The sequence below is a fragment of the Cherax quadricarinatus genome, chromosome 53, assembly GCF_038502225.1.
Source record: "Cherax quadricarinatus isolate ZL_2023a chromosome 53, ASM3850222v1, whole genome shotgun sequence".
NCBI lineage: Eukaryota > Metazoa > Arthropoda > Malacostraca > Decapoda > Parastacidae > Cherax > Cherax quadricarinatus.
Window position 1 is genome coordinate 7,712,715 of NC_091344.1, and position 25,000 is coordinate 7,737,714.

The window sequence follows — 25,000 nt, forward strand, 5'->3', positions numbered from 1 at the left end:
ATATATATATATATATATATATATATATATATATATATATATATATATATATATATATATATATGTGTGTGTGTGTGTGTGTGTTTATTATCAATATTATGAAAATTCACGAAGGATAAAATATGTCTACATCACACTGAAAGTTTTCATATATTAATGAGTTATTAAATCTATTGTGTAAACATTTATGATAAGATTACAAGGTAGAGATGATTTAGTCGAAACATTAGAATCATTATTTTCAATGGATCAATGTGTAATGGGAGGTCAGGTGTTTGCTCTAAGTTAAAGGTAGCTCCATTTCACTGAATCAAGAGCCCATCCTTAAAGGGAATACTCAAAGAAAAAAAATAAGAAATCACAATCAAAATGTCAATAAAAGAAGATATCCGAGAGGAATACTTGACCGCAAGAAAGTTCTGCTACGGTTACCGGTTCAATCTAGTGGCAAATAGCATGCCATTGACTTTTTTCCTCGTAAAGGGGATGAGATGGATGTCAACAGGCAGTGATTCTGCAGCACCATGGGTCAGGCACCTCAATGGCTATCACAATATTCAGTAGAGATGGTGAAATTTCAATTAATTCGACGCGCTCTAGAACTAAGGTGAATAACAGCATGGAGATAAAAGCTGGAACATGACTAAGATATATGAAAAGTGTTGCAGCCGTGCTTACCCCCAGGCATCGTTGGCCCACAACACGCACTCCCAATTTATGTTCCGGAGGTTCGAATATTTCTCGCTGCTCTTTTATATAAACTTTGGCCTTGATGAGTCTACATGTACAATCTAAACTTTATATTTGCCAGGTGTACTACGTTTAATTCAAGGGTTATACAGTATTCTTTGTTTTTAATGGTTGAGTGTACCGAGAGGTAAATGCACTGAAGACTTTTCTTCTCATTAAATACCGATCTAGTGTACGTAGCGAGTGCAATGTTCACATTGCACGATATACTTTAGGATATTAGGTTATGAAAAAAGAATACCAGGAACATGCAAAAAGAGTCGACAGAATTTTAACTCCTGAGATTCTACTAGTCTTGGATTAGAAAGGATTTAAACGCCTGCTACAGTAACGATCCTCTTTATTTCGAGTTCTTACCTGTGCTGGTTTCGACTTTTAGCTTTTGAATGTGCTTAAACTACATTGGGAAATAGCTGTCATAACATACCTAAGTAAATCTCAGTAATAAAAAAAAGTATAGATTAGGTAAAGGAAATACAAATAGTTGACCATAAATTATATTTCTGAACATATTCACATCAACAGCATTGAAATATATGTATCCACTCCTGTTCAATATAAAATACTCAGATTTGGAGATGAACCTGGTTAAAGTTCAGATTCTGAGGAATTTTTGTCGTTATTCAAGACTCGATGATAAAGCAAATAATGGTTCATGCATAAGACACATTATACTGCAAGACTTAGCCCATGGCTAAATATCTGATAAGTATGCCCCGTCGTAATGCTCAGATGTGCACTAAATGATGGTTATTTTGTTAGGTTAAATGTCCGTCGACTGCATGTGGGTCATTAAGGCTGCAATTCGCCTACACACTAAGATTAAGGATACTCTGAATCCTAAAACAGGACTTGTAGTACTAATCTCTCGATGAGGGACTCTACTCAGTGTACATAACCTGTGTACTGATAGGTGGGTTGGCGCGTGCCGTGTAGTGGTTCTGCTTAGTGAGTTTCTGATAAATTGACCCAAATCTCCTTTAAATTACACTGTATTAATGCATATTGTTTATTGTTAGCACCGAGTGTCGACCAAGCGTATGATGGACCATTCGTTTATTGTGGTGTTTGTACGATGTATCCTGAGTCTGAGCTTAAACACAACACCCACACTATGAATATATAGGAAAATTAATTTCCAAAGTTGATTTGATTTGGGTAGCTAGTTTCCTTAATTAAAGTTCATTTACACTCATATATTCCTCATTCAGCAGCATAATCAATATATCAGTACACATCAGAGTTAAAAGGGCAGAATATCCATAAACCAAAGCACATTAACGTGATAGCGGATACTGCTTGTAACTTTCCCTTAAAAAAAAAAACACACAGATCAAAATTTCAGAGGATTTAAACCCAGTCTTTCCATACCAGATTACCTGGCTTAAAATGACGTGCTGCAAATTATTCATGGCCCTGAAAACACAATAAGAAGGGGTTACGCCAGACAGTTCGCTTCACACTTGGCTGCTTTCGATCGGTTTAAGAACTGGCACGTAAAAAAGGCGTTTGTTTAACAAGTGCCTGGAGCCACTCTTACACCTACTCCGACTTGGAAGACGGCAGAGAATACCATGTGTATCCAGCAGAGTTATGTTTTGGTGATTTCATGGCTATCTTAGATCGAAAAATATAGGGTCTTCATTTAGCCAAGCTTGGCGTCTCGTACTGAAATTAGACTAGAACTAATGCTCCAAAATAAGGTTTGCCTGCACTGAACGACTAAATTACCTGTAGCACTAAACGAATGTAACCGAGACCAGTACATGAGTTGGACTTGATTTGCATGGGCTAGTAGGCCTGCTACGGTGCTCATCTTTTGTTAAGTTCATATAAACTAGACAACAAACCTCAGTGCATTTAACTAAAGCATTTTTTTTTGTCTATTGGTTTCCTTGCAAGTCTTAAGACACAAATACATTCTCAAAGCCAGGCTTTCAAGCTTGGCTTGGAAAATAAAGTTGATGTCTCACGATTATCGGACGGAGGATCGAGCTCCCAGCTTTCCTTGTGGTGAATGACTAACAAACTTAGCAATAACACGTTAAGACCCTTATGAATACTAAGTTACTTTATTCTAGAGAAATTTAGAAAACCAAATTATAACTACAAGAATCTTTAGCTTTACTGACAATGGATATCGTAGCACAGCAGTGGGTCTACTGGTCTATGCTAGGTAGGTCTTTCTCACACTAAAATACATAGTTTATGTCATGTATCTTCAACATTATAAGAGAATTCCTTATACTTATCCATATATTGACGTTAACTGTGCACAAACGTTTCGCTCACCAGCAACACACATGTTCACTTATTCACTTATTTCGGAGATAACACAGTAACCAAAATTCGTAATATAACTTCTTTATATTTCTTGTTTTTACATCACAATTACGTGAAAAAGTCGTATGTCCCATGGTTAGTTTTTGTTTATAGATTAAATAAAGAATGAAATCATGTAAACACAATCATTATCAATTTATTCATCGTTCACTGCATCAAATAACTGCAGTTCTAATTAAGAAAATTTAGGGTTATAATGAGGATAGTAATTTTGTGCAGTTATATACACCGAGAGGTGTATCTCCTAGTGTATGTGGACTAAGGGTGTGTATCTTTCAGTATATATATACACTGAGAGGAATTAAAGCATCCTTGAGTGGTGTACAGTGTACGTGCAGCCTTAAAGGCCGAATAATCAATAAACTTTAAGCCTAATAAACCAGCCTAATTAACCAAGTCTGTGTTGCAAAAGTTTGTCTATTTCATCAGGATGGTCCTCACCACTGATTGTTCTAGTTCTTAGAATGTCAATACTTTCAGCCTTACATCAGGGTATCCCCTATGAAGTATAATGAGTTTGCAGACTCACAGTAGTTATACTGTGTTCTGTCAATGTAACTTATGGAATTGTAAATATAACCTCTGGTAATTGCCATTACACTGGGAGTGATCATATAAAGGGGGGTGAACTATGATGAGCTTTGATAGTGTTGAAGGAAAATCTTGGCCCAGCTATGTTGATGCTAGCAATGAAAAAACAAGATGATCCATTACACATTTCTCCCTTATTCGAAGAAAAAAGCTTGAGCTTCGAGAGTAGTCTCTATGTTGCTAATAACAGACGGAGGTTCGAGCCTCCAACACTCTTTACCCTGAATGGTCCACATAATATAATCCACAGCTCAGGGTTCTCACTGGAACTATAGGCTATCTAATTGTAACCTCTAGTCGGCACTAAACACACGAGTAGTGGTGACGAGGAAGCTTTGTGGTACTGTGGATCTAAGTCTTGAAGTGGAACTGTCAAAATCCTCTATAATTCATTCTATTCTTCCTCTCTAGGCATATAAACGAGCTCCAATGGCTTGTTATGTGGCTAAACCATGTTTTAAGTACAGTGTACAAATAGCTAACTTCCGCCACAGTGATCATCATCTGGAAATGACAGCTTCTGCACGCTGTTTGGTCACGCTTAATGGTCACGTTGGCCAAGTTTGTGTAATGGCTACACCCCATCTCTAGACGCTCCCAACAAAACACAGAATATAAATTTTGCAGAACCAGCATTTGGTGAAGAGCGCTCGTTGGCATCTTGGGCCAAAGATGTGGCGCAGAAGACAGCTGAGTTGGTTTATTAAGGTCAGTCTTTCGAGTGAACGTAGTTCGCTAAGGCTGCAATTCACTTGTACACTAAAATCAAGGATACTTTAATCCTAAATATTAGTAATGAGGCAGACTCCCAGTTTATAGACAATAAAGTGCACCTTTCTCAGCATATATCATTAAGAGTGCATACCTCTCAGTATATATACATTAAGAAATACAAGCTTTTAGAGCATGTACACTGAAAGAAATAGCTCAGTATACAGTGTGCACTGAGAGAGAACTATCTCAGTATACAGTAGGTATACTAAAAGATATATATCTCACTGTATTTGCAGATTAAGAGAAATACACCCCTCAGTTTACATTCAAAGAGATACTCATCTCTGTGTATATACACTAAAAGATACCCCTCAGTGTATACATACACTGAGAAAGGAACACCACTCAGTGTTTAATCCTTCTGTAAGACGTGGTCGCGAGGTGGTTCTGGCCTTACCTTCAACAAGGAGCATGGAGGCACGCAACAAGCAGCACATTGGCAGTCGCAGTGGAACGTGTGTTGAGCTTCATTTACAGAGACGTCGTCTTGAGGTAAACTAAATCCTTCATACTGGTCTGAGCGCTGGCGTTACTTTCTGAAGAGCAAACTGCACCTCGAGTCACTTTATAATACACGAAGTTGGACGGAGATGATCCTGTGGGTTTCTATATATGGAGTAGTACACTGTCCGGAGGTAAACACAAGCGAGGCACTGGTAAGTATCCTGCAATTGTCACTATTACACTGTCTTAAACACTAGGAGGGCACACCCTCTACTTCTCTCTACTTCAAGTCTGACACTGAGTAATCAGAGTTAGGCACCTGTGTCATAGTACAGGGCACGGTGCTGTGTGACGTCACCGCTAGACCTAAGTGGGGGGAGGGGAGGGGGGGTGCCGAAGGCAGTACCCTCGGCCGGGCACCACCAGGCTGACTAGACGGAGTCGGAGAGGCTGAGGTGGTGCTGCGGGCCCGGGCGGGGACGGAGTGAGGCGTTGGTCCGCCAGCACTGCCACACGGACGCACGCAAAAACTGGCCGGCCAACAATGTGGAAATATCACTTTCGCGGGTGTGTGGAGGGCGGTGGCGGCGACGGAGAGCCTGGGCGAGGTGCTCCGGGCAACACGTGTGTTCACCACGATGGTACCGTTCTGACTAACGGCTCATTTCACGCGGAATGGCGCGCCTGCCACTCCGTCCCCACCCGCTCACTTTTGCTATCATTCACAAGTGTGCAGGTGGCGACGCATGCGCAGAGAAGGACGGGTCAGCGGGTCATGGGGTGGGGCCATGATGGCTCCACCCCTCGCATGAGGCGTGGCTGCTTCTCGCTACCAACCAATCCTCGCACACTTCAACTACCCCTTCCGCCAATAGCTGCATTTTTCGCTAACCAATGATACACGGCAAAAATAGTGCATTTCACAACAAAAGTCTTCATAAATTGTGCTAGTAGCGAGGAGAGAGAGGCGCCTTCGTCTCGCGGGGTCCCTCAAGGTCCGTCAAGGTGGCAACGGGGACGGTGACAGCGGGTGCGGGACGGGTATGGTTCCCGGAACCTGACTTCGAGGCCCGGACGGCCTTAGTTCCTGCCAGGTACTTCCTGCAGCCGCTAGCGTACCTCAGAACCCCCGCACCTGCAGCCGAAAGGTTAGGCTGGCCACGTGCGCTCCCTCAACCCGCATTGTTGATGATCAAAGCCAAGGAAGTGATTTTTGTTCACGATAATTTGACGAGAGGGCAACCGCTTCTTCTGTCCCTTTCGGCGCAAGAGTTTACACAAACCCTTTCATGGCCTCATTTCCGGTGACAGTATGTGTGTTTACCTTCACAAATCGTTGAGGGTCACAAACATCGCCTTTTGTCCTGTAGAACCACTGAGGTTTAGCACTGAAGGAAAATGTCATCTGGGAAACTATGCAGTTATTAGGTCAGCAGTGACAACAGTGGTGATAGGGAGAGCCTAGGTCAGCCTATTTAGTCTCAGAGTGAAAGCTGTAGCAACACTAACACCACTATCATCATCAACAACATTAACTGCAGTAACAGCAGTAGTAACACTAGCAACAGTTGAAGTTCTAATAGAAGCAGCACCACCAGCAGAAGAAAAAATAGCAATACCACTAGCAGCAGCTAGGTGGGGTCGAGGCAGCAACAGCAACAAGGTGGTAGCCGAGGCACCAGCAGCAGTGTAGGGGCTGAGGCAACAACAACAGCAGCAATAGCCAGATGGAGCCGAGGCAGCAGCAGGATGGAGTCGAGTGCAGCAGCAGCAGTAGGGTGGGGTCCAGGTAGCAGCAGGGTGGGGTCAAAGCAGCAGCAGAGTGAGGCCAAGGCAGCAGCAGGGTGGGGCGAGACAACAGCAGCAGCAGCAGGGTGCGGCGAGACGACAGCAGCAGCAGGGTGGGGCCAAGGCAGAAGCAGGGTGGGGCCGAGGCAGCGGTAGCAGCAGGGTACGGTTGAAGCAGCAGTTGCAGCATGGTGGGGCTGATGTAACAGTAGTAACTCCAGCAGTAGGAATAACAGCAGCAGCAGTTGCAAAGCCTGCATCAACTACACCAGTGCCCCAACTACCAGGAACAGCAGCAGTAACAAGAACAATAGCAGCAGCACCATTTACAGCAATCAACATCAGAAGTAACAGCATCAGAAGCAGCTGTAGCAGCAACAAAATAGAATCGGTAACATAGGGTCTAGGCGGCAACCCAAGCAAAAACAACAGCAGCTGACAAAAGAACAGCAGCAACAGCAACAAGAGTTACGGAAGAAAGAGCAGTAAAAACAATAGCAGAAGTAGCAGTGAGAGCAGGAGTAACAATTGCAACAGCAGCATCAGCAACAGTAGCAGGGTGGGGTGGAGACAAAAAACAACAGGAGCAGCAGCTACAACAGCAGTAGCAGCTACAGCAACACTTACAATGGCAACAACAAAAGCAACCGCAGCTGGAGCAGCAGGGAGGGGGGTCGAGACAGATATGGTAGCAGCAGCAGCTACAGCAACAGCAGCAAACAACCGCAGCAGCAGGGTTGGGGAGTCTAAGTAACCGCAGCTACAGCAGCAGCAGGAGCCTACCGACTTGTACGTTGTGCATTGTGATACGGATTAGACTTACTGCACCTCAAGTATGTGACTATTGATGATGTGGGGGTGATAGTGTGTTGGTGTGATGTTCTGTTGTAGTGATAGTGTGTTGTGGTTGCGATGGAGTATTGGTGATAGTATGGTGATGAAAATGTGTTAGTGGTGTATAGGAGATGGTGCGTTGATAATAGTGTAGTGGTGTGATATAGTGATGGTATTGGTGTAGCGTGAAAGTGAGGTATGGTGATGGTATGGGGCTGATGGAGTGGTATGGTGATGTGATAATGTGGTGGTGATGGTGTAGTGATCACGTTTAGGTGTAGTGGTTTTAGCGATGGTGTGATGGTGATATGGTATAACATGGTAACGATGGTGTGGTGATAGTAATGGTGTGATATAGTGGTGATGGAGCAGTTATGGCCTGGTATAGTGGTGATGGTTCAGGTATGACCTGGTATAGTGGTAATGGTTCAGTTATGGCCAAGTATAGTGGTGATGGTTTAGTTATGGCCAAGTATAGTGGTGATGGTTCAGTTATGGCCAAGTATAGTGGTGATGGTTCAGTTATGACCTGGTATAGTGGTGATGGTTCAGTTATGACCTGGTATAGTGGTAATGGTTCAGTTATGGCCAAGTATAGTGGTGATGGTTCAGTTATGGCCAGGTATAGTGGTGATGGTTTAGTTATGGCCAAGTATAGTGGTGATGGCTCAGTTATGGTCTGGTATAGTGGTGATGGTTCAGTTATGGCCTAGTATAGTGGTGATGGTTCAGTTATGACCTGGTATGGTGGTGATGGTTCAGTTATGACCTATAGTGGTGATGGTTCAGATATGTCCTGGTATAGTGGTTATGGTGCAGTTATGTTTGTGATGGTGTGTTGGTGCAGAATGACGGTGGTGTGATGGTGCGTCGATGCAGCATGGTGGTGATGATGTGTAGGTGATAATGAATTGGTGATAGTGTTGTATTTATGGTGTGCTGATGGTATGTTGGTGGTGAGATGGTGATGTTGTGGTGATGGGTTGATAATGTAGTGACGGCGTGATGGTGACGGTGATAATGAGATGATAATGTGGAGATAGTGCGACACACACACAGACCGAGCCGCAAACATAAGGTTAGTAATGCTACACATTAATTGTGCTCAGTGGAAAAATAAACATGAGAGAGAAACTGAATCATACCTTCACTAGGTGGCGACGTAAGAACACGGGATAATGTTTCTTAAGTCTCTGTTATTATGATATCGCTTCATTTAATGCAGTAAAACCATTCACTTGGAACATTTTTTTTTCATTTCTTTGTGACCGGAAAACATAAAAGATGAACTTGTAAGAACATGGTGTTAATTAAAATCTGTCACTGTGAAAAATCACCTTTATCTCGTCTACTTATAAATGACATGATTCAGTCAGTTGTCATTTCTTGTCACTAACATTTTTTTCCCTCTCTCGGTCTCCTCCAATCACAGATACTTGTTGTGGACGTGAGCGGAATAATCAACTCCTCTGCTTCCTCATCATTTACTTATCCCCCATCCCCAGAAAAGGGCGCGGTGTCATCACCGTAGACTTTACAGCCTGGAGCTGCAGCTCTCCTGCTATCAGCTGAGGATCACCCACTGCCAAAACAGCTACAAATTGTGCTAGTTCTTCCCTCCCAGGTTCTCGCGGTGTCCTTGCTCCAGGTCATCCCATCCCCCTCGGGCGCCTCAAACGGGTTTTAGTTGCTTTAGGTGACAGGATTAAACCTTTTATTAGCCAAGACGCTGGGCATTTTACGTACGTTTTCTTAATAATCCTTGCCCCAAGGGACAGATCTGTTTATATTCAAGGTTCACATCCTGTTAAGCAGTGCAGGGCAGAAAAGGTACTTTATATCTAGTGTAGACTAAGAAAACTGTCACTGTAGCAGCTGGCAGAGACAGTTAAACACGGGAAACATTTATTTGGATATGTAAGAATAGAGCTATATAACACTAATACATATCTAATAAGCAAATGTGATAATGGAACGTCACATTTGAACAAGCATCATCCTGCTCACTATACGTTGGTAGGATTATACACTAAAATAACAGTTACAGCACACAAAAGAGTAGGCAGCGGCAACACAAGTCCTCCGGAAAGCAATGTCATTGTCGAAACTTTTGTTTTGTGGGTCAGTGTTACCCAAAGAGAAGGGGACCTCTCCTCTCCACCGGTCTTCTCGTCGGTGATGTTACTCGTAGAAATTGGCAGGGTCAGCAGGCCTACAATAGTGGCTGGCCGGAAATGTATCATCAGCATATTTGTAGGTTTCTTCGGGAACAAAAAAATCTTTCTAAATAAGTTTGAAGGCTGTGTTAGGGGGGAAAATATTAATGCATGTTTAGATTTGTTGTGCACTCGTTAACCTCACTGAGTTTCAATCATTATTGGACTCAAAGCCTCCGCAACCTTGTGAGTTAAACAAGGAAAATCTTTGTTCCACCATGTTCTTTTGAATGGTGAGGGTCGGTCGAGGACTCACGGACACCATCTAGCGAATCTAGAAAGCGCAGAGGACTCACAGACGCCATGCAGTGAATCTAGAAAGCCGACTGATCATTCCTCCTATTTCACTGTAAATAGCAAGTACTGAAGAGTCGAAGGATTTTTTTTTCATATTGACTAATGGATTTATGATGGGTAAGGTCTGTCCGGAAACAGGACAAGTGTTTCCTGACGCGAGTCTGGAGCCGGAGCTTTTGACCTGACTGGGGCCTTCGGCTGGCTCACCGGTCCACTCCTTTAAAAACTATAGTTATAATAATAGCCATTTGTTATTGGACTGCACCTTTCCGAGTACATGTAAGATTTCTTCCAGAGGTCTTCCAGGTCCCAAGATTCATCAGTATCATGTCCAGCGCATCAAAGATGGACGTCTCATGACTGTATTATGTGTTTCACGCTTGCCTGGAGCCCTTCGGTCTCCATAAAGTCTCATGGAAGCTGAGTAGTGAGTTCATGTCTCCCAAGGATAACAGCACCGTCACCTCGGACATGGCGGCGCCATTGTCAACCGAGTCTTGGTGGGCAGACTGGCGGTCATGAAGACACATCACCAAGCTAGATTTTTCATATATGTAACAGTTAAACCCTTACTCATCTGTCGGTTTCCATGTAAAAGGTGACATAAGTTACTAGGAACAATATGCTGAATTAAGCTAAAATGTAATCATAAGTGAGTGTAAGATATTTTTTACAAGCTTCACTCAATTAAAGTCTCGCTATCAGTGTACCTGTTCCGATCAATACGCAACTCTGCCAGCTCATTCCTTGCGAGGTCCTGTGAAAAAAGTTCACATGGGAAACGGGTCTTGGGGGAAAAATGTCCTTGTTACTCCGCACGGTCACACATTATTTGACCATGAGGTAAACAGAAAACCGATCGCTGGCCATTTTAGTGTACCTGCAGACACTTATCAGAGACATAGTGATAACAGGAGTTATCAAAACTAAAAATTTACGTTAATAACACAGTATTCATATGATATATTTATATTTTTGGTCTAACTATAAAATAAAGAGCCAAATTTTACTGCTTTCATTTGTTTCTCCCATAAATCACTGATGGATTGATCATAAAAAGCGTACAGACGATTAAGTCACAGCTACGCAAAAGAAAAAAAGTGGCTGAATGTCCAGAAATTAATCGCCAGCTAGAGATAGACGAGATTGTAGGGTGGAGAAGTAGCTCTTGTATACTGGCTTATAGAAGAGGCAGCATAAAGAGGCAGGTGTCTGGTTTGTGACTCAAGATTAAATCTATCAGCATCAGACAAGACAGCGTCACACATGACAGCGTCACACATGACAGCGTCACACATGACAACCACGTAGACCAACACTATAACACCTAGCTGAGATTTTTATCTTCGAAATGTTACGTAAAGAGTGTGTCAAGGCACATCGTTGCTTATCTATTTAATGAAAGTAGCAATATTAAGGCTGGGAAACTTCACCGTTAATCAAAAAAAAATGAAAGAGAAAGTAGACTACGTTTCAGTCCGTCCTAAACTTGTTAATGGTCCAGTCCTATTCTTGTTTCCATGCCCAATTGATCAGTTAGTTGTGGCATGTTTTTGGATGTATTTTTCTGCCTTCAACATCTCGTATAGACAAGCAGGTGTCTCATGCCACGGCAGTTTTTGTCGCCCGAGCTCACTACTGAGGTCTACTTTCATTTACCGACAAGACTACTGCGCAGGCCAATCACATTATGCCCAAATGGCGATGAGGGTTGACCTAATCATCCGTAGCTGGTTGATTATGACACTGCCATGCACTAACGTTAAAGAAAAGAAACTGTATGCAGAAGTATATTATTTACAATTCCTGCTAAGATGTAATTATTTACCAATTTCTTCTTATAGTAAGTTTAGTATTTATGATTTTTTTTTGTGATATTAACTGATTATAATTTTAATTTGTGTGTCGTAAGCATTGAGAAATGAGAGTCTGCAATACTTCTCTCCACCCACCTGTCCCTCTCCACACCACCTGTCCCTCTCCACACCACCTGTCCCTCTCCACACCACTTATTCACATACCCACACGACCCGTCCGACTAACACACCCCTCTCGATCTACCCACCTACCCAACCCTCTCAGACCACCCGTCCCTCACTGTCCACCCGTACCATCCTACCAACATGCCCCACCCTCCACACATAATTGCCCCACCCTACGCATCTACCCACATTATCCGCCTCACAAACACGCCCCTACTCCCTCACTCGTCTCTCTCAACACGCACATTCCCACCTACTTGCCCCTCCCTCCTAGCTTCTCCCTTGCACCTCAGCACCCACCCTACCCTTCTCACTCACTTGCACCTCCCTTCCAGCTTGCCTCTCCCCACTTAACACTTCAACCCCTGCCGTCATCTTCCCACCAGCTCGCCTCTCCCTTCCAGTTTGAACCTCCCCACACATCCGCATCTTCCCACCCAACCACACCACCCACCTTCACCCATAAATCCCTCACCGACCAGATCACTTCCTTATCCCTAGTGGGCGGAGAAAGGTGTGGCAGTGGCCCAAACATGCCTAAATGGTCCATAAAAACAACAAGTTTCAAAGCATAACAATTCGGCTGATAGAAAATTATACCACGGTAGAAACCGACTGATTATTGTACAAAGTTGTAAAACCCAGAGAGGGTTTATGATGTCGTATCCAAAGAACTGATATTGTGTGATGGGGGATGATAGCGGTGGTGATGATGGTAATTATAATGAACGAGACGATGCCTGAGATCATACAGGAATTATATTGGTCATTATAAATATGATGGTAGTGCTGATTATAATAATGGTGATTATAGTGACGATGCTGAGAGATTATAATAATGCCGATGGTGTAGGTGAAGAATTAGCTTGAGTGAGAATCGTGATGACAAAGATATATAGTGAATTATACAGCTAGTGAAGAACAGTTTCCATGGAAAAAGAATGTCAAAGGGAAAAAAAAAACAGTATCATGGTGGAGCAATTCACAACAGACCCCACACACTGGAAACGGAGACGGCGACGCTTCGGTCCAATCTGGATCAGTATCAAATCATGAGTGCGTAGGAACTTTGAGAAAAGAGAGGCCACAGAGCAACCCTTTGTTAGGACATAGTTTCGCTCAGTGTAAATCTGTATCCAGTCATGACTTGATAAAGTCCTACCTAGAGTGAAACGTTGTTCCAGTGAAAGCGTGTGCTTCAGCTTGCGTTGGTACGCTGTTTGCTTCCAGCGGTGGGGATCAAGAGGTCAGGGTAGTGCGAGATAAGGAGACGGCCAAGGTCAGGTCAAGTCACGTGTGTTCTGAGGATTCGAACAATTATCAGTCTTGTAGGAGAAGCCAGTGTACACAAGCTTTCATAATAATAATAATAATAATAATAATAATAATAATAATAATACTTCAATACGATACATAGTTTTTACAAAACTAGATGATATTATTTAATAGTCATCGTGTTTCGTTACTAATCGCACGAGACTTGATAATGATCCATGAATGATTGAAATTTCCACTAATTTTCCTTTCTGAAAGTATGTTGAAACTATCAGAAAAGACATGCGTAATTATTATTATATTATTATAATTATTATTATTATTATTATTATTATTAGAAAGCGCTGAGCTTGTAGAGATAATACAATGCATGAAGACAGAGACAATCAAGAGGGTCAGGAAGCTGCAATTTTTTGGATCAAGAGCCCTTCACTGACATCAAGGCCCCCCTCCCCTTGAAGGGAATGATTAAGATAGAGACAAAAACCAACTAATGAAGGAATAAGGATATTAATTATTATAACAGTGACCAGGATGATGGCAGTGAGGATTACTGTTGTGGCCTTCACTGTCGCTCTACACCTGGCCTCACTGAACGGTGAACACACTGAACGGTGAACACACTGAACGGTGAACACACTGTACATTGAACACTGGTGAACCAGCAGATCGCCTAGATAAGGGGTTTATCTTTTTGAGAATTACGAGAGCGAACACGATCCTCCTGATAACTGAACATGTACAAAAAGGGGATGTTATTCTTGTCAAGAAATACAATATCGTTCACATGATCTGGACGATGTATTATACAACAGACTGTATCAACAGCTGTATCGTAAACAGACCTCTAATTTTGTTGTAACGGTATTCGGTTAAGTGCATGAAGCTTAAACACACAAGGTCTCTGATGGTTATATTAGACGACTGTCTGCATATTTGCTAGCTAAAACTAGTAATTATTTGAAATGTTTCAATGAAAAAAAAATTTGGGCTCCGTTATGTAGCCTTTTTCTCCTCCCTTTTTATACATAAAACTAATTTTCTTTCGAAACAGATATATATATATATATATATATATATATATATATATACACATTATATAAATATATATATATATATATATATATATATATATATATACACACACACATATATATATATATATATATATATATATATATATATATATATATATATATATATACACACATATATATATATATATATATATATATATATATATATATATATATATATATACATATATATATATATCACACACACACATATATATATATATATGTACACACACATATATATATATATATATATATATACACATATTATAGTTAGTAGGTTGGTAGACAGCAACCGCCCAGGGAGGTACTACCGTCCTGCCAAGTGAGTGTAAAACGGAAGCCTGTAATTGTTTTACACGATGGTAGGATTGCTGGTGTCTTTTTATTCTGTCTCATACACATGCAAGATTTCAGGTACGTCTTGCTACTACTACTTACACTTAGGTCACACTACACATACATGTACAAGCATATATATACACACCCCTTTGGGTTTTCTTCTATTTTCTTTCTAGTTCTTGTTCATTTCCTCTTACCTCCATGGGGAAGTGGAACAGAATTCTTCCTCCGTAAGCCGTGCGTGTTGTAAGACGCGACTAAAATGCCGGGAGCAAGGGGCTAGTAACCCCTTCTCCTGTATATATTACTAAATGTAAAAGGAGAAACTTTCGTTTTTCCTTTTGGGCCACCCCGCCTAGGTGGGATACGGCCGGTGTGTTGAAAGAAATATATATATATATATATATATATATATATATATATATATATATATATATATATATATATATATATATATATATATATATATATAATATCGTACCGAATAGGTAAAACTGGTCAATTAGCAAGAACTTATTTAATAAAGTCCTTTCTAAAATTTTCTCTTATACGTTTAAAGATATAGAAAACTTACCTAACCTTATTATAACACGCGCAATTTAATTTAGCCTAACCCAACTAAATATATTTTAGACAAGTTTACAATAATTTAATAATAAATATTTTTTTTCCTTAGATTCAGAACGATTTTTTGCGAAATTATTGCATACACAAATTTTTCTTGTCTTATTCGGCAAGAAGAACGTTGATATTTAAGCCAAAATCGCAAGTTTTACCTATTCGGTACGGCATGTATATAAGGTTTAATGTACGTAGGTATGTATATGATTGTATACTTTATTTGAAAGTCCACTATTATCTCAAGTAAAATTAAAAACAAATATTTTTTTTAAAGGAAATTCCTGTATGAGAACTGGAGCTCCAAAATGGGTGAGTTGTAGTTCCGTTGAGGCCTGGTCATGGATACAGCCGTGAGGGGGGGGGGGGCTCGAAACACCCTCCAGGTATACTCCAGGTATACTCCAGGTAACTCCAACGCCCACAGTTGTGCTGCACTGTTACCTGTGATATATCTGGTGGTCATGAATTAAGGAGGTAGCGTGCCTGTCTCCTGACTCACTGACGGAGGATCGAAACTCCATTAGATCTTCCAGTAAATGATCTGAATGGTTTAGTGCATAACAAAAATATCTAATTTCATGTGATTCATCTGGGCTTGAATTGGTTTATCCTGCTAAGAATAGTGCTGAATCAGGCAAAATTTCTCTCTCTCTCTCTCTCTCTTCCACAAACACAAACACAAACACCTAGTAGAGACCAGTGAAAAGGCTGGGCCAGGAGCTGTGACTAGACCCCTGCAACTACAATTAGGGGTGTGCAATTAGGTGAGCACGCGCGCACACACAGCACCAGTTTGGAACCCACACTTGATCAAGCACGTCAAGAAATTAGAGAAAGTGGAAAGGTTTGCGACAAGGTTAGTTCCAGAGCTAAAGGGAATGTCCTACGAAGAAAGGTTGAGGGAAATCGGTCTGACGACACTGGAAGACAGGAGGGTTAGGGGAGACATGACAACAACATACAAAATACTGCATGAGATAGACAAGGTGGACAGAGACAGGATGTTCCAGAGAGGAGACACAAAAACAAGGGGTCATAATTGGAAGTTGAAGACCCAGATGAGTCAGAGGGTTGTTAGGAAGTATTTCTTCAATCATTAAGTAGTCAGGAAGTGGAATAGCCTAGCAAGTGAGGTAGTGGAGGCAGGAACCATACATAGCTTTAAGATGAGGTACGATAAAGCTCATGGAGCAGGGAGAGAGAGGACCTAGTAGCACTCAGTGAAGAGGCGGGTCCAGGAGCCGAGTCTCGACCCCTGCAACCACAATTAGGTGAATGCAGTTAGGCGAGTACACACACACCTGACCACATGGACTCATTAACCCAGTCGATCCTGGTTGTTGACGCTTCGGTTAGCTTAACGGGTTATAGTACCAAACCATAAACATTGTCCGGCGTTGGACATGAAGGATTTTATGGCCTTGATAGAGCTCTCTCTCTCTCTCTCTCTCTCTCTCTCTCTCTCGTAAAACAATCAGAATTGGCAACATATAAAAAAGACTTTCAGGCTGCTTCGAGAGTTACCTCCTTCCTGGGGTGAGCATCGCATCACTTACGACTTCCAGATGAGCGAGAGAAGAGGAAGAAGGAAGTGAGAAACATCCAGAGAGATGCAAATAATAGCGAATTACTTGCTGCACAATTGCATTCGCATCGGTATCAGCGCCTGTGATCTCAGCCTTCCTATCTTCCCCGATTAGGAGCACATTCAAGGTCTATGTGATACCTAACTCGCCGTCCAAGCGAAAACAATGCAAATTACCGAGAGGAGGCGAACTGACGGCCTTAACACGAGGTCGGAGCCACAAGGCGAACCCAACAAAATACTGCTCTGATTATTTCACGCTGGAAACTATTGTCTCATGTTGTGTTTTCCTCTGGACGAGACGGAGGAACTGGTGATTTAAGGTCACAGTGTCAATTGTATAAAGAAGCGTTAGAGGAGACGTCTAACCGTAGTAACATTTATTAGGTCTTCTACTTGGTATTAAATCAATCTTGCGAGTGAAAACTGTGACATCCAGTGAAAACATTTCACTCGAACACGTTTTGCGACACTGGAAGTGTGGGTAGTCAAGGTTACTGTGTGGAGGATCTTGACAAGTATTTGGAACACAATGGCCAAACAAAAAAAAAAAAAACACGCTCGGAAAAAAGACGGGTTCACAATAGTATCTTAAACTCTTAGTGACTTTATTCTGCGTATATGTTTGCCTGTGTTGAAGCTGATAAGCAAAAGCTTGTAGAAATGTGTAGACTGGTGCTGCCGGTACTTACTGTTCACGCACAAATAAGCAAATAATGAAGACATAGCGAGTTACTATAGACTCGTAAGACAGTGACGAGGGAACGAGGATATAATCAAGGCAAGAGTGAGAAAACGGATAGTAATAGTAGTAGTGAGGAATTCAATGCTGCACTAACAAGGGAAGTTACACATGGTAAAAAAAATGAAGAAAAAAAGATGTATTTTAGCACGCATAAAGCGCATAAAGGAAAGGAAAAGTGTGAGAAATAGGGAGAGAACGAGAAGGAAAGAGGAAAGCTTGGAGGCAGAGATCTACAGGGAGGTAAAGTGGGAGGCAGATATAAACAGGGATGTAGAGAGGGAGCAAAGATCTTCAGGGAGGGAGAGGGGAAGGAATCAGGATCCAGGTAGAGAGAGGGATGATGACATATTAACAGGGTGTGGCATGATGGCATATGGCATGATGACAGGGTGTGGCATAGTAATAGGGTGTGGCATGATGACGGCGTGGCATGATGACAGGACGTGACATGATGACAGGATGTGGCATGATGACAGGATGTGGCATGGTGACAGGGTGTGGCATGGTGACAGGGTGTGGCATGGTGATAAGATGTTGTAGAGTGACAGGGTACATTGTTCTTGTATTAAAGGCCTATTAATTATGGTAATGAGTAGATAAAAACTACAATTTCAAAATGCTAATATTCAAACATAAATTTAATAAAAAAAATAAAAAAAAAAAGGAATTAAACATTAAATTTCGCCAACATTTAATTCCTCCAAAACAAAGCTATATTAATTTATGACTAATATAATTCTAAAATAATAATTTTCTGGTCGTGGAACTTAACTGGAAACTGCAAAACAGATAAATAGATACTTCCAGCAGAAATCAGAAGGTAGCTTCAAAATTCTCTCATCCACTATACATGTGGAAATTAATTCTGCTTATATAATGCAACATTTAACAGTTATTTACGTTAAATAATATGACAATTGGAGAGACTTCAAGAAGGTTTATTTACGACCATTGGCATCATAATTCTCGCCCACGCAAAACGCTTACTTTCAACATAATAGCAAAGACTTAACCACAGTATAATTACTGTCAAAAAAAGGTGTGTGCAAGTCGCATATGATTACCTCGGATCAGCTACCATATACGGATATGCATAACAGTAGTCAAAGGGCAGGTAAAAACCCATGTTGTACGAGAAGAGTGATAACATCGACCCGACTACAATACAAGATACCGGTTCTGGTCCCCTCCTATGATGCAAGAAGCATTGGATACCTTCTCTTGGGTGTCACCTCCCTGGGTGCCACTCCTTGAGCACCAAAATTCGCCCATTACTTTGCTCTGACATGTAAGAGAGACATGTGTGCCTTGATCTCACATGTCTTGCTCTTTTACGCCTCACTGGTTCACGAATGTCTCTACTAATGTCCGTCTTTCACACACGAATCACTGTCTTACACGTCTGTCTCTAAAACGCATCACCCCAACAACTTTTAATTAGTTTTTTTTTTTTTTGGGGGGGGGGGAGAGGGGGAGGGGGGAGGGAGTGAGGCTGTACCATATGTTTCTAGGTTTTTCCTTATATGTTTATCTATCCCTGAATGCATGTTTTCTCTACTTTCTCTCTGCTTTCCTTAGTCTCTCTGACTTCTTCCTGAGTCACTGTTAATTGTCAAAAACGACTCTCTTGCCCTGCCCATCTGCCACCTGATCATTCATTGCTGAATCCATTCTGACATCAAAAGTAGATGAATGAGTGGTAACAGGCGCACTTTTTTCTACCTATGCACCAGAGCTACACTGATGGTAGAAATAAACACCAAAACTACAAATAGGACAGAACGAACACCACAGCTACACGAAAGATAGATACAAACACAACATCCACGCCACAGCTAGATTAAAAATCGACGAAGGATAAATATGAGCACAACCACACAGACATCACAGGTACACGAAGGATGGATAGGAACATCAGAGACGCATAAGATTGATACAAATTCCACAGCTAAACTTAGACTAGATACGAACACCGAAAGCCTCCACATCCAACTCAGCTGACCAAGAGGTAGTATCCGGGAGGCAGGTGTGGCGTGTTGGGTAACCTATAATGTTCTGCATCACTGGCAAGGTAGTGGAGGCTAGAAGTGGCTGGAGTCTGCAGGTACACTCCGCCTCCGGCAGGACTCGCAACTATCTCAACACAGATTTGTGGCAGGAGTAACTCGGCGCGAATTTATGGCAGGACTAAGTCAGTGAGGATTTGTGGCATGTACTCATGCAAGGGTTGCAGTTCGATGACCAACGCAGTTTCAATTACTGCTGACATAATCACGAGAAACGTTAAACCGTAGGGGGTCACAGCGCCTGAGAAACAGGAGGGAATTGAGTTTGATCAGAAGAAGGGGTGGATAGCTTTAAATACACGAATCAAGAGCCCTTCATCAGTACATGAAGGCACCCCCTTCCCCCCCCCTATGATGGGGCATCAGGTCATATCGCAGTGAACCACTGTACGTGATGGAACTAAATGAAGCGCTGCCGACGATAGCCATGACAAGACACAGATCAAGCCTTTATTGGGTAAACGTTTCGATGTGCTAAACCCTTTATCACCATCGAAACGTTGTCCTAATTAAGCATTGCTCAGTACAGTGTGTGTTTTCCTCACCTTAAGTGATCTAAGAGTGTGCACTTCTCCCATTTTTAAAATAAAATTGTTATTACTTGCGTGGGGAAGCGTTAAGCCCGCAAGAGTCACAAAACGCATGTGAAATGGAAGACAATAAGGCTTGAATCAAGGGGAAAAAAAGGACAGCACAAATTTACTAGATGAAGAGCCCTTCACTGTCATCAAGGCACCCGTAGAAGAAAAATGAGTGGAAAATTTTCAACCATCATACATTTACTAAACAAATAGCAATCAAGCTTCTGTCAAGTTAAACAATAAATTAATTATTGGTAGCCATTGTTAGACATCTCTCACTTTTACTGTGATAGCCAGTAAATGAAAGATTGCAAAGAACATGGGACGTGCAAGTAGTGTGAACTTTAATGTGGTAGGGACACGTTTAGGTATAGTAGTGTGAATGTTGCAAAGACGTCGCAGGGATGTATGGTATATATATACAGATTCAGTAGTATAAATGTTGCAACATACATGAGAGAGACGTACATATGCAGGCACAGTTCTGTAGACTTCACAGGGACATCCAAATGCGGGTACAGGAGTGTGGACGTCGCGGGGAGGTGCAGGTGTGGGCAGTGTGGATGATGCCGTATAAGCCAGCTGGGAGAAGTGAGAGCGAAAGTGGGCGGGGGTGGAAAAACTCGCAGGTAACCAGTTTTTGGTGTTCTTTGACACTCCACCGTAAAACTGTTTTCCTTTGCTGTCAGTGACTCTGCCACGTAGCGACGCAGACGAGGACGAGCTACAACTTATCAGATAGGAACTCAGGCATCACGTTAAATCATTTGATGAATTATAATTAATGTGGTTACGGGATAAACACTTCACTAGTTCACTACCATTCACAAACAAATTAATTACTTACACTCACATACACAATGGGAAGGATGTAATGCCGAGAGGTGATATCTCAGCCTTATGGCTATGTCTTCTGCTGAAATGTTATTTTTACAGATCCTTGATAATGTAAGAGATAACGAAGGCTCTTGGAATTTTACTGTTTTTTTTCACAGTGGTTATTTTGTCAGCATAATATATATATATATATATATATATATATATATATATATATATATATATATATATATATATATATATATATATATATATATATATATATTATATATAATTATGGTACCCACGGAACAAGTGGTATTGATCAATAACCACACTGCACTAGCCAAGGAGTCAAACCCACGCTGTTTTGGCCCGCCTCTTGGTGAGAGAAAACGTATGGCGCTTTAGACCACTAGACCACACAATCCTTAAAGCTGCATCCAGCAAAGCTAGATGTTGTACCCACCATCGAAGGACATACGGTGGTGTGGACGCCTCTGAGTTAATTTCATTCTACTCCCTGTTTGTGTACTAGCTCAGCAAGCAGTATATTATATTATTGTACCCACGGAACAAGTGGTATTGATCAATAACAACACTGCACTAGCCAAGGAGTCGAACCCATCGGGCCAAAACAGCATGAGTTCGACTCCTTGGCTAGTGCAGTACTGTTATTGATTTTATATATATATATATATATATATATATATATATATATATATATATATATATATATATATATATATAATTTATAAACGTGCTTAATAAGACCACTTCCTTTTCCCTGGCAGCTAGTGGAGGGGTTAGGGCAGTTAATAGGCGAGATTGGGAAAATCCGGTGATCTTGGGATAAGCGCTCTCCCCTCCATTAGGAAAGGCTGGCAGGAGTTTAAAAGGAGCAACAAGAGGAGGTATTTGGGCCCCTGGTGGGGGCCCAGATTGACACTGCTTGACCCCAGGTGGATGGTGGTTTTCTTTCGAGCACATAATCAGGGACCCAGCACCCTCCTACCAGAAGCTTCCCAAATTTTTGGTGGTAGATAGTGGTAGAGTAATGAGAAGAGGATAATGATGAACAAGTGAGAAGTTGACTTTGCCTGTCTCTTTCTTTACTGCACCCAAGGCCTATTTAACCTCCCGATGGAGCCCGTTATATCTCCGTACTCCTTCCAGTTCTACAGTATAAGCCAGCTGGGAGAATTGAGAGCGAAAGTGGGCAGCCACGGAAAAACTCGTAAGTAACCAGTTTTTGGTGTCCTCTGACACTACCGTAATACTATTTTCTTTCACTGTCAGTGACTTCTGCCTCATAATATTGCAGATGAGGATCATGTGCGATATCCTACATATGCTATATCCTAAAAGACTATCGAAAGCACAGGCAAAGTGAGAATTGGAGATAGGACGAGTGAAAGACAGAAAGCCAGTCAATTCTAATCAGTCCTTTTATAGAACTCATGAGTACCCAGGTATTATTGTCAGGTGTGACATAACAATGGAATCGATTAATAACCCAGAGAGTTATGGATTATTAGCCTCTTATAAATATACTGGCGATATCGGGGTTGCGGATATGTTGAGTGAGCAATAACGAGGTTGCTGTCACAACCTGTCTTCCCCCACGACGGACGGCTCTAAGTAGGTCATCCTGGGCGTGGGGCATCCTCCTCCACGCCCAGTGATGTCTCTACCGCCAGGCATGGAGAGGTGAGGTAAGGAAGGATACGTTACGGCGAGAAGAGCAGGAAAAAAACCGTAACTTTTTGAAATGACCATACGAATCGTTATAGCTAGTCACAACAAGAGAGAAAAGCAGGATAGCAAACGGAAAAAAATAAGGGTCGAGGATCCTCAACAAAAACTAGTTTATCCAATGAAAGGGAAAGCAGGCAGGGTAGGGATGGGTTAGAGAGGGTATAGAATTGAAGGCAGTGTGTGTTAGTGCCTCGCAAGACAGAGCACATCAAGGAAGAGAAGATAAAGTTACACAATTTTAAAAGCGTATGTACACTGGAATAAAAGTTCCGGCTGATAATTATGGTTTAAGACGAAAAGGAAGAGTAGATAAGTTAAAGCAAAAAATACATTCCCTTATACGGAAAGTTTCCACATGTTAGTGAGGGAGCCCAAGATTCTTCCGATATTCTGATTGATCTCTAGTGACAAACAAAAGAAAGACTTCTCTTACACGAATGCTGAATTTTACATCAAAGAAGCACTAGGGAGAAGACACGACCAATGGAATTTATTATAACTGTTCAGAAGCATTACGATGCTCGTGAATTTCACAAATGGGCAGGAAGAGAGAGAGAGAGAGAGGGGGGGGGAGAGAAATATGAAAAACATGCATGCCTTAAGCCTTTACAAAATATTAAGAAGCGTAAACTTTTGCAGTAAGAGGTTATAAACTAAAATCATTGTTAATCCCTGGGGCTGTTGCGTGATAAGATGATCGATCTGGATGGACGAGTCTAACAGGACCGACCCGAGGAAACAAAAACACGATGATTCTCAAGAATTTAGCTTCTGTAGTAATGACGACTCCATTATTACAACTGGAAGGATACTAATAGCATCCATATATTACTGAACTCTTCTAAAAAATCATTGAAAAACTGTAAAATGTAAAAAGAGTATTGAAAATTTGAAACAAAACAGAAAATAAATTAATATTCAGATTTTAAAAATCGAATCAGTGAGAGTGGGCGAGCAATTTGACACACAAATGCTAGGGATCTCTCACCTGACAATAAAGGTGAGGTACTCAGATATGAATAAGCACATGTGTTCATGATAAGCAACTCACTCAATATCCTGAGAAGTGTAAGTGATTTCTTGTACCGAGCAAGTTTGTACTGAAGCAATTTTATTCTTTTCTTTGAGGATGAGGGTCCCCAGGACAGTTCTACAGGTGGTACCTCCCTATATATATATATATATATATATATATATATATATATATATATATATATATATATATATATATATATATATATATATATATATATATATATATATGCAATAAGATCACAGTAAACAGGTGATTTCAAAATATGCAAAACAACCACTTTGAAAGAATAGAGAAATTCCAAGCGCTTTCGTGACTACTCACATTATCAAGGAACTATGAAAGTGAAGCATCCAAGGAAGCTATATAAGGGGTCGGCCAGCACCTCACTATCAGATCCCACAACGGTTAAACACGTGACGCGCGGCGAGCCAACTTGGATTGGTCCTTTGCAAAACTCACCCCCAACAAATAAATAGCTGGACAAATAAATAGCTTGGGGGTGAGTTTTGCAAAGGACCTATCCAAGTTGGCTCGCCGCGCGTCACGTGTTTAACCGTTGTGGGATCTGATAGTGAGGTGCTGGCCGACCCCTTATATAGCTTCCTTGGATGCTTCACTTTCATAGTTCCTTGATAATGTGAGTAGTCACGAAAGCGCTTGGAATTTCTCTATTCTTTCAGAGTGGTTGTTTTGCATATATATATATATATATATATATATATATATATATATATATATATATATATATATATATATATATATATATATAATGTCGTGCCGAATAGGCAGAACTTGCGATCTTGGCTTAAATAGCAACGCTCATCTTGCCATATAGGACAAGCGAAAATTTGTGTATGCAATGATTTCGCCAAAATCATTCTGAACCTAACGAAAAAAATAAATTTCACTGAGTTTGTTTAGTATTAAATTATTGTAAACAAATCTAAAATATATTTAGTTGGGTTAGGCTAAAATAAATTGCACTTGTTATAATAAGGTTAGGTAAGTTTTCTAAGATACTTTTGGTGCAAAATTAAAAAAATTTACATTAACATTAATGAAAAAATGTATCTTTAAACG

General features: G+C 41.2%; 1 protein-coding gene across 2 annotated transcripts in view; it reads right to left on the bottom strand.

The window, feature by feature from the left end:
• LOC128692407 (probable nuclear hormone receptor HR38) overlaps positions 1-25,000 on the bottom strand; it is a 61,556-nt gene that overhangs the window by 28,482 nt on the left and 8,074 nt on the right. The window contains exon 1 of one of the 2 annotated variants that reach the window (XM_053781576.2): positions 4,856-5,582. The exons of the other annotated variant lie outside the window; for it this stretch is intronic. Within the exon in view, the coding sequence (XP_053637551.1) occupies positions 4,856-4,895 (40 nt within the window). The 5' untranslated portion in view covers positions 4,896-5,582. Of the gene's footprint in view, positions 1-4,855; positions 5,583-25,000 lie in introns of those variants that run through there. 2 annotated transcript variants of the gene reach the window in all.